Raw genomic sequence first — 11,100 nt, 5'->3', positions numbered from 1 at the left:
ATGACCATGTCAAAGCCAATCTTGTTGATTTCCATTGGGTTCCTGATTTGTCTTGTTAGAGCTTGGGGCCAAAAGGGACCTCTTGTAAGTTATTTCTAGAAATATTCTATATGCTTTTCATGTTTAATACACTGCAAATTTTTTTTAATTCCATATTTATCAGTGGATTCTTCTTGTATTTTATTGAACTTGAATATCAATCAACTTTGCACAGATTCTGTACAACCATTTCATAAGTGCTGTTATTAGCTGGGTCAAATTTGACCATCTTATTTCAGTAGCGAGGTTAACGTCTAATTTTCTTTTTCCTTCTCTCTATGATGATAATATACTGTTCTAATCACGTGATAACTCAGAGCCTTACATAGAAGAGCGTATGCTTTTCTTTTTGTGTGAAAGATCCTCCATGTAGCACATGTAGTCTAATTAATTGTATACAAAAGTTTGCAAAATGCATATGCTTACCCAAATTTAAAAAAAATATAATTAGGTTTATTGCTAGGGTTAGAACCCCATGAATACCACGTTATTTTTAATAAAATAATAATTGTTATTTTCCTTTTTTTTAATAACGTTTTTTTCTCATAAATTTTAGTAATTATAACTTTACTTTATATTACAAGATCGTTCACAAACAGAAGTTATTATTTTTTTAAAATCTACAGCTATAGGCATTCTGCACGCATTGATGCCAATCTTCTTTAAATATAACAATTCAAAATTCATAGTATAAAATACTTTGGATTACGGCAATTATTCTAAAAACGTTTTTTCACTAATAGTCAAATCTTTTATACTTTATATGACTATTGTAAATTATGGTGAATTATTGTACATTTTGTTAAGGTATACACGTTAGATGTCTTCTGAGTATAAAAACTTTAATATAGAGGAGATCGACAAGATGAATTAATGCATTTTCAAGATATGATCAATGGAGCTGCATAATAACTATAGAACCCATGACCAAAGGGTCATGTATAGTACTTAATGCTTATTTATGTTCCTTAGTTCTCCTGCCAGACAACTGAGCTTGTTTTTTGGTTAAAGCAGGCAAAAACAAACAACATTATTGAAGTGAAAAAATGTCATTCATTGAAGTAAATGACGTAAAATTAGTAAAAACATATTTACAATACAAGAAAGGGGGTCAGAAAAGGGGACTTAAATATAAAATATTACATATCTTTATCACAATATTACACAATCTGACCCCAAGCACCATAATGTCATTGTAAATTTTATACATAGAAAAAGGGGGATCACCCAGTGGACTAATTAAGAAAACAAAACATGGAAAAAACATTGGCATGTATAGTATACATGTACATGTATCTTAGTTGACCCCCTACTAAAAATAAAAAATTCTAAATATACATGAAAATAAATGTGATACATTGCTGCCTGCTATCAATAAAGGTGGGTATTATTTTATCCATCCCAATTCTAAATTGTTTGTTGTCAAGAAGTAAACAAATAATACAAATTCCTCAATTTTTATGGATTTACCCCTACTCCAGACAAGAACCATAAAATTTACAAAAATGATTATAATTTACTCTTTGACATTAAAGTAAATAAGTTAAAATTACTCCATCGGTTCCAAAGAATGGTAACATATTAGAATATGAACGGACGATACACGACGATGGACGACAACAGATAGGTCATACAGGCCTGATTTAATCAGACTGTACGTGATGATTATTTATCATTTGAACAGAAGTGTATGCTAATACGCAAACAGGCTATTACAGATAATTGGACATATCCTTTTTTTTCAAACAGGCCCCAGCTGGAAGAATTTTGAAAAAAAGACAAACAAACGAAAATCAAGAATTTTTGAATGCACACAACGAAAGAAGGCGTAACGTCAACCCCTCCGCTTCTAATATGAAAGAGATGGTAAGCCGTTCACACAGAGAGCATTGCTCACTGATAGATAATCAGATCTTGTATGGAAAAAAAGCATGCAAACTTATAATAAACAATGTTTTTAATGTGTTGTTAATCTTGGTTAATTTGTTAGTTATTTTCAATTCGATAAATTTGAATTTTTATATATTGTCAGATTAATTCATCCTAATTTTTATATGATGCAATATATCCGAGTTAGTTCACAAACTATAGAAATGTTTTGATTAGTTTAAAAACCAGCAATACATAAACATGATCATCCTCAAAATGACATAATGACATAGTAAGCAAGCATAAACCACCACCATGTACATGTACATACCACATACAAATTTTCTAATCTCCTACAAAGAAGAGTTACAATGGTATTTTTTTTTAAATATTTCTTTCAGTGGAAGTGTAATTTAAAAATTTTAATTGTGTTATATGTTTAAATACACTCTTGAAAATGTCCCCAGAAACTTTGCAGTAAGAAAACTTTATACATTTCTAAAACTTTTTGAAAAATGCATTAACTGATTAAGCTATAACGTTACATTTTCGCACTTTTCACCAAATTATGTGGCTTGGCCAATCATTATGCTGTTAAACTAAACAAATATCACTTATAAAGTGAGACACACATTTAAGTATAGTTATTTGAATTTTCGAATTAAAAATGTTGTGTTATCTATTCTTAAGCTGCTGAGTTTAATATCATTTGTTATGCCTTGTGTTTATATTATATATTATACACCTATTTACTGGTTATGAGGACAATAGCAAGTTTATCGTTCCCCAAGACAGCAAACTATTTCCCGAGGCGCAGCCGAGGGAAATAGCTTGCTGTCGAGGGGGACGATAAACTTGCTATTGTCCGAATAGTCAGTAAATAGGTGTTTTATTATACCGATGCTGACTTAACTTTTGTTAACTTTTGGGAGTCCAAGGTACACACAATTATGATATTCCATATTATACCGATGCTGACTTAACTTTTATTACGTCATAATACATACGCGTCACAATCCGTATAAAACCAGAAGTTTTCCGAGATGAAAAGCGAGGGAAGCAGAATGCTGCCGGTGAATAGTTTGATGACTATTTCACCATGGGCAGATAGCACAAAAACTATTTCACAGTAGGGGCTGTTTGGAAAAGATAGCATGTTTATTCGTCATGTTTTTATATTGAACAAATTCACAGAGGTATATATGATTAAGGCATAGGGCTTATTACGGGTGTAATGAATCATTGGAGGATACTTACTCCTCCTAGGTCCCTGATTCCACCTCTCGAGGTCAGTGTTTACGCCTCCTAGATTCGAATGGTTTGATTTGTATATACATGTATATATGAGATCGATCGCAGGGCGCTAGCTTAACCTTTTTTGGTACTTACAAAATAAAATATTTAAGGTACATTGATACTCTGATAAGACAGATAACTCTTAATGACACAAATGTCTATTATTCCCTTATAAATTGGTCAAGTTGAAGTGCCTTTTTTATCAAATTTTGCCCCGCAAACCATGCCATAAATGTTTGTATTTTATTCAGCATATACATTTCCTTTGTAAAATCATAAAAGCTCAAGAAAAATTTTATATGTGTGAGCAGAGGGTTTATGAACCTTAATTTCCGCTAGCGAACTAACATAGTTATGAATATTTTCAAGAAGTCGTTCATGTAATTTACTTTTTAAAACAGATTTGGAGTGATGAACTGTACACCATCGCTCGTAATTATGCTCAACAATGTTCATTCAGTCATAATTCACAACGTTCAAGCCAGTCACAAACGTTTTCTTATGTTGGAGAAAATATATACATGGGGACCTTTGGTTTGTATATGTAAATTACAAATAAAATAAAATATTTTTAGATACTTCTTTATCCTATTCTATTTCATATTATAAAGTATGTTTTTTGATAATTATCAATTCTAAATTTTATACCTTAGGTACCGCAACGGATGCCGTTAGGTCATGGGATGAAGAAAAGTCTTATTACGATTTATCGTCGAACACCTGTACACGTACATGTGGACATTACACACAGGTACGATACATAGAAAAATCCGATCCAGCTAATTTTTATACCCCCCGCTTGAAAAGCGGGAGGGTATATAGTGATCGGGATTTCCGTCCGTCCGTCCGTCTGTCCGTCCGTCCGTCTGTACGTCCGTCCGTCCGTCTGTTACGCTTTTTCTCTTATCCGCAACTCCTCTTATACTACTGAGTGAAATTGAATGAAACTTTCACAGAATCTTCATTACATATTGCCATTGTGCACCTCCTATTTTACTTTTTTATTCGACACGTATTTTAGGTTTTCCAGAGCAAAACATGGACATTGCCATTTTTTGTTTACCTATGACGTCACATAATAGAAGCTTCTGGATAACATTTGACGGGACGAGTTATTCCTCTTTACACATTACCGTAAAACAATATAAAGCAACACATCGACATTATGGGAGGCGGGGGGTATCATTTAGTGAGCTCATTGCTCACAGTACCTCTAGTTTGTTTTGTGTAATATCCTAATAATGCGACCTTGTCATCACAAACTATTATTAGACCCCTACCTGTGAACTTGAATGGACTATATGTTTCCATCTCGTCTATCTGTGCGTCTAGCTTTCTTTCTGTCTGTCAGTCAGTCTGTATAACTTGGTTTTTCTCACTTTTTTCTAAATCCATGCAGATATTGAGTTGATAACGCCCTCTTTAAAGCAATATGAGCTGCATTTTTGAGAATTTTATTTTGCTGGTAAAATGTGTTATTATGATTAATCTGTATGTAATCTAAACCCTTATGATCAATAAGACCAAAATAAAGTTTTAAAATGTTTCAGAAGAAATATTTCTGTACAACCGAATATACAGTATTATATAAGAAATCATTATTGTACAGGACGACAATAATTCAATTTTGCTTCAATCAAAGCTTATAAAAAGTTCCAAAGCAATATGACCAACAGAAGTTAATAAACGTTCTATTTTCCTGTCATTGAAATGGTTAATTACAAATTTGAAATATTTTTTTCCGATGTCAAACATGCAGCTCATGAATATTGCTTTAATTATACCCCCCGCTTGAAAAGCGGGAGGGTATATAGTAATCGGTATTTCCGTCCGTCTGTACGTCCGTCCGTCCGTCTGTCCGTCCGTCCTTCCGTCTGTCCGTCCGTCCGTCTGTTACGCTTTGGGGTACCCATCTCTTATCCGCAACTCCTCTCATACCACTGAAGGAAATTTAATGAAACTTTCACAGAATCTTTATTACATATTGCCATTGTGCACCTCCTATTTTACTTTTTGATCTGACATATATTTTGGATTTTCCAGAGCAAAACATGGATACTGCCAATATATTCATATGGGAGGCGGGGGGTATCATTTAGTGAGCTCATTGCTCACAGTACCTCTAGTTTTCATGGGCTTTCTGTATTTTTGTAGGATATTGAGCTGATTTTTGTTATGTTAGTTTACTTGGATAAATCACAGATGAAATTTGCATTGTGTTATGCTTCAATAATTATTTTAAAAGATGTTTTTGCATTTTCAATTCGAAGTGGGAACAACATTACACTTGCTGCTAGGGTACTAGTTATATTTTTAAGCATTAATTCATTCAAATGTGGTCTCAGGAAGATAGTCCAGAAAGATGAAGAATATGATAGTTTTTTTTCTGGTCTCAAGTTTAATGTTTTTAACGTATGCTTTTTAATAGGTTGTATGGACCGACTCTGAATACCTAGGCTGTGCACGACAGCAATGTGGAAATTCTTACTTGATTGTTTGTAACTATGGACCTGGGTGAGATATATATTTAAGATGCTTTGGGGTTTAAATAAAATTATTTTTAAAAATGTTTCAAACAAATATTGAATAACTTGAAAATTGCATTTTTTAATTTTTTTTCATTCCAATTGTTATTTCATTAACAATGTTTACACACTGAGTTGATTACGGATTTTTCCGTTATTTCCCGATCATGACAAAAAGCACACGGTGAGTGTGACCGGTCGGCGTGGGATGCTTACTCCTCCATGGCACCTGATCCCACCTCTGATGGTTTAGAGATCCGTGTTTGTTTTGCTCCTATTTTATATTGTTTTATGGTTTTTTTAAGCATAAATTCTGTTCGTTATCTCCATGTATTTCATTATGAATATTTTAACCTGCTACTCTCGCTGGAAAAAAAAGGATTATCATAAATATTGCCAGTACAAAAATAGAAAATTGTGGCAAAGAAAAGACATGGTCACATGTATGTGCATTATGTAAATCAAACAGTAAGTACAAAAAAACTAAAATAAACAGCAGACTAAACTATAGATTTCTCATTTGATTCTAGTGGGAACTTTAACAACCAAAGACCTTACACGTCCGGTGCTACTTGTTCCCAGTGTCCTTCAGGATATACATGTAACAACCAGCTTTGTAGTAAATCATGTAAGTATGAATCTAGTCTAAGAGATAAGATAAATATGTATCTATCATATTTTATTTTAAATGTAAATTATGAAAAAAATATACAGGCTCTATTTCAAACAAAAGAATGTGTATATTTTTTAAGCGATTAATCCATATTTCTGATATCATGGATATGTATATGGTCCGAAAATATAAATCTAGAACTTAATGCACTTGAATGAGGCAAGCGGAGAATGTGAAATAAAGAAATATTTAATTTGAAGTGTGTAAAAGTACTTACAAGATATCTTTATTTTTGACAAGCCACTAGTAACCCTTGTAACCCAAATCCATGCCAAAATGGAGGAACATGTTCTCAAAATTCTGGAAATGCTCAATGTAGTTGTGCTTCAGGTTGGACGGGGTCTTTCTGTGAAACACAAGGTAATATAATATACGATTGATTTATTGTATGTTGTTTTACGTATCATTATGTCAATCAAAATAAAATATGGTTTTCTCCTTTGAAAATCCTTCAGCAGGTAGAACTTACCAAAATATAAAAAAAAAAATATTGTTATTTCTTTTTTGAAGCGAATTATGTTTATCACTTGGAAAGCCTATTAGTTGCTACAAAATAGTATTTTCTCTCTCTGATCATTTTTAAGACAAAACCATAAATAAATTTGTTTTGTTTTTTTGAACTCTAAAATAAATACCTAAAAATGAAAATCCAAAAACATAATATACTTGTAAAATGCAAGCGAAAAATTATATTTAGCTTGTGTAATATTGCATTTTAAAAGTTAAAAAGGACTTTAAAGATTTCTTTATTTTCTGACTAGTTACTAGTAACCCTTGTAGCCCAAATCCTTGCCAAAATGGAGGAACATGTTCCCAAACTTCCGGAAATGCTCAATGTAGTTGTGCTTCAGGTTGGACAGGGTCGTTCTGTGAAACACAGGGTAATAAAATAAAATGTCAGCATGGTTCTCTCCTTCGAACCTGTCAACAGATAATTACAAAAAGCTTTTAAATGATAGTAATGTCTTCTTATGGTGGATTATGTTTTCCTTGGAAAGACAATTATTACTAGTAATTGCTACAAAATACTTTTTTTCTGATCATTTTCAAGATAATATCATGATATCATAAACAGATACAAGTATAAAAAATTTGAAATTTTCGTTACGTTTCCTGTTTGTGTGAAGACGGTTGCAAAGGATTTTAAATGACAATGAACAAACTTAGTGGAAAATTTTTAATGAGCCTTTTCTGACATAAAAGAAAAGTCTTCCAATAAACAGAAATAGAATGATTCACATATATAAATATTTTCGATTAATATACATTTTAAAATACCAATAAATTGATTGCTTTTTACTTTTTTCCAAGTAAATTCTAATCCATGCGCCCCAAATCCATGCTTAAATGGCGGAACCTGTTCCTCTAATTCTGGATCAGCAGTTTGCACGTGCACCTCTGGCTGGACTGGATCTCTTTGTCAAACACCGGGTAATTCTTTATCAATTTGTGTAAAATTACTGGTAGCATGAAATTCATGCAATTCATGCAGGTTATAACCCGATTCCACGGGTATTATTTTACTTAGAAGTTATTAATTACTTTCAAATATTCCTGATCTTTTCTAGATACAGGAAATGGGATTTTCCAATGTGGCTTTGAAACAGGAATGTGTCTACAAAATCATCAATTTAATACTATTAATTTCTATAGGACTCAAGTGAGTAGATTTTGTATATCATAAATAAAAACAAACCTTTGATAGGGTTTTCAAGTCTTAAAATTTAACTTTTTCCCTGTTTTTCATCTTCCCTGTCTTACTGATTAGCACTTTTCTGAGAATGTGTTAATATATAAATATTGCATGTAGTTGAGTGTAACATTGAAAATTTTCAATGCTACACTAAACTACATGCAATATTTAATATATTATACTGAATGTTTTATGCGCGCATAAATTCTGCACAGTCGCTATTTTTTGGAATATCACCCGTCGTCAAGCAATGTTGACTGTTGCTACGCAGGAGGGCGTGGCTTCATTATTCAGCGGGTAATAGTGTTTTTTAACAAATGTTTCTCGACGAATCAGATTCAAGTAATTTACATGAAAGTATAATATTATATACTGGTACCTTCTAAATCAAAATTGTCAAGTAATCATAACTATAGGATATACAATGTACAACCAGAAATCAGGAAAAAGAAAATAGTATGAAAATTGACACCAAAGAGGCCATTCAAGTATATCTATTTAATTAATAGGGGTCTATAAACTGGTATTTTGATACCTTAAGTGGGAAGAAGTGAAGTTTCTTTTGCAGAAAAATTTCAAAAATATATTTTTAAAAAATATTTCCTAACCCCGTATTTTGTTGCCTTCTCTGCCTTCCATTCAAACTTTGAAAAGGTTTGTCAAAAAGCAAAGGTGTTTTAACGCTGATGTGAATTTTAATTTAAAGATGTGCGAGAAGAATCATGTTTTGGAATTAGTTGTACATGGTCACGTTTACATTTTTTTTTATTTTAGGCATTCCCTGGAATCAGCAGCGCCCCGGAAGGAAATTATTATACACTGGCAACAAGTAACTTTCAATCGCAGGATACTGCTTGGTTATTACCAGAACATTACTTACCAGGTGGGTTATGTATAATTTACTTTATTGCGTCACAAACTAGTCCATCTACTATGCAACAACATTCAAACACTCTGCATAGCAGGGTATTATGGAACATTTATGTATTGGAAGACATTGCTTCTCTCTGTTTGCGTCAATGACTGAGAAATCCTTATTCTATAGATTTCTTTCAAGCCAAAAATTGAACAAAATTCGCCACAACTTTATAACAAATAAATCTTATTTCATTCGTTCATAAAGATCAAACTATATTTTTATTCGACAACTTGATAAATCATTGCACAATTTCTTTGTATATTTTCAGTGGCTTCAGTGCGTGTTGAATTTGATTACACGTCTACTGGAAATGGAGAGTTATATTTTTCTTATGCACAGGGAGTAAATCCACAATATTATACACTCTTCTCAACCTCCGGGGATAATGGAATATGGAAGTCTGCCAGCGTCACGATTCCAGCTGGGGAAAGTACATTCGTAAGTGTTGACAAGAAATAGTCCTTCTGAATTTAAATGTGCACGTTATTGAAAACAATAGCGGAGACATTCCGAACCTCTAACTCACAATCCTCCTACCGTATAGCGGGTTTTCTTGGCGGGTGTAAAATTTGGCGATTTCCCTGCTCAAAGGTATGCCAATAATTTTGGCGTAATTTATTATAGCGGACACAGATTTTCTGCTCTTTGCAAATAAACACTAAAAGGAGTACTGACTATTTTAGTGATTAAAATTTTAGCCGGCTACCATCAAAACGCCAAAATTAGCACCCTGCAAAAAAAAAAAAAAAACACCCCGCTATATGGTATTGTAATCATTCAAAGACGTTTACTAACGCTTATTGTATACGTCTTGAAAATGAATTATTGAAATTATTTAAAGATAAGGTTATGTTAATCTTTCATTTTTAAGCCTTATCCAAAATTCACTATTAAATAATTCACATAATTGCTTGGTTTCCTGTATGTCTCATTTAAAAATCAAAATTAAAAGGCATTAAGTCTTAAGTTATATCCACAAACTACTACATGTCGTATTCATTCTAAGAAAGAGCTGCAAAAGTCCAGCAAAGAAATGAGATGCCATTTTGTATGTAAATTTCATAGTTTTACTTCACTGGCCTCGTCGGTGGCAGTAGTGGATCTGGGGCAGTTGCTGTAGATAACATCCGGGTAACAGAAATTTAAACTGAGAGGTTTGTAGAATCTTCAATAAATGCATGTATTACTTTATCAAATATTGTTCATATACTTTGATTATGGTTATGTGATTTTTTTTACTGTTATGAGGTTACTTTTCTATTTTTCAGATTTTCTTTTCTTTTCCAAGAAGAAGCAGTTAACACAGATAAATAATAATGTTCACTTTCATTCTCAAATAAAATGGATAATAAAAAAATAATAATTGATTTTATCAAAGGTTTTTTGGTACAATTAAACATCTTAACAGTTGAGGGATGTAAAATGTGGTTCATTGGGACAGAACTATGTTCTATATCTGTTTAAGAAAGCAAAGGTGTCAAAATTAGGTAGTGATGTTATATATCATTTTCCTTAAACGAGCATGAATATTAAACAATTTAAATAAAATATATTTGCGAGAGGGATTTTTCCCGAAACATTAAAAAAAGTTTGTATTTTATACAAATTAGGCAAAAATTTCCAACTTGCTCTTTTTTATGGCTATGTTTACCGTATGAAAAAGTCAACGTTTTTGTCAGATTTGTTTAAATAAGGTTGTTTTTGCCAATTTCGTTTATAAAGATTTGCAAGTAACTATACGAGGGGTGATCAAAAAGTTTGCGAACAAATTGTATAACTTCGATAAAACAAAAAAAAAATTGGTTTCAGTGTTCGTTTTTTGCAAAGTAGCCCTCTCTGATTATAATGCTTATATGCCATCGTTCTACACATGCGCGAATTACGTGATCCAGGGGGTCACGTGACATGCCCTGAGGCATTTCGTTCATAGACGCTAAAATATTTTTCCAAGTCTTATATTTCTTACCATGCAAGTTGATTTTTTATAAAAAGAACGATTCATTTGTCAGAAAAGTCCAAATCTAGGAGATACGATGGTTGGATAAGGATATCCTTTCCCAGAAAGAAGATGGTGGCCATCACAACC

The 11,100-nt window shown here is 32.4% G+C and overlaps 2 protein-coding genes across 2 annotated transcripts; both read left to right on the top strand.

Moving 5' to 3' along the window:
- On the top strand, window positions 1-5,747 carry LOC134257094 (GLIPR1-like protein 1). Its single transcript, XM_062739737.1, has 5 exons — window positions 1-84; window positions 1,789-1,905; window positions 3,606-3,738; window positions 3,858-3,955; window positions 5,633-5,747. The coding sequence occupies exons 1-5, from the start codon at window positions 1-3 to the stop codon at window positions 5,720-5,722; spliced, it is 522 nt and encodes a 173-aa protein (XP_062595721.1). The 3' UTR covers window positions 5,723-5,747.
- Window positions 5,748-6,678: 931 nt separating this feature from the next.
- On the top strand, window positions 6,679-10,356 carry LOC134257093 (protocadherin Fat 4-like). Its single transcript, XM_062739736.1, has 8 exons — window positions 6,679-6,762; window positions 7,164-7,263; window positions 7,714-7,833; window positions 7,971-8,062; window positions 8,870-8,978; window positions 9,283-9,452; window positions 10,080-10,168; window positions 10,283-10,356. The coding sequence occupies exons 1-7, from the start codon at window positions 6,679-6,681 to the stop codon at window positions 10,158-10,160; spliced, it is 756 nt and encodes a 251-aa protein (XP_062595720.1). The 3' UTR covers window positions 10,161-10,168; window positions 10,283-10,356.
- The last annotated feature ends 744 nt before the right edge of the window (window positions 10,357-11,100 follow it).

This window comes from Saccostrea cucullata, unplaced genomic scaffold (genome assembly GCF_032062105.1).
Source record: "Saccostrea cucullata isolate Sc308-1 unplaced genomic scaffold, CSIRO_AGI_Scuc_v1 ctg14, whole genome shotgun sequence".
NCBI lineage: Eukaryota > Metazoa > Mollusca > Bivalvia > Ostreida > Ostreidae > Saccostrea > Saccostrea cuccullata.
This window is presented reverse-complemented; position numbering and strand designations above follow the sequence as displayed.

What these genes read in the sequence shown, in the direction of transcription:
- LOC134257094 (XM_062739737.1), top strand. Translation starts at nt 1, where the DNA reads ATGACCATGTCAAAGCCAATCTTGTTGATTTCCATTGGGTTCCTGATT. An exon ending in CTTCTAATATGAAAGAGATG is followed by an intron (nt 1,906 to 3,605) that starts GTAAGCCGTTCA and finishes TTTTTAAAACAG; the next exon opens with ATTTGGAGTGATGAACTGTA. An exon ending in CATGTGGACATTACACACAG is followed by an intron (nt 3,956 to 5,632) that starts GTACGATACATA and finishes GCTTTTTAATAG; the next exon opens with GTTGTATGGACCGACTCTGA.
- LOC134257093 (XM_062739736.1), top strand. Translation starts at nt 6,679, where the DNA reads ATGGAGGAACATGTTCTCAAAATTCTGGAAATGCTCAATGTAGTTGTG. An exon ending in TTAATTTCTATAGGACTCAA is followed by an intron (nt 8,063 to 8,869) that starts GTGAGTAGATTT and finishes TTTTTATTTTAG; the next exon opens with GCATTCCCTGGAATCAGCAG. An exon ending in CAGCTGGGGAAAGTACATTC is followed by an intron (nt 9,453 to 10,079) that starts GTAAGTGTTGAC and finishes TAAATTTCATAG; the next exon opens with TTTTACTTCACTGGCCTCGT.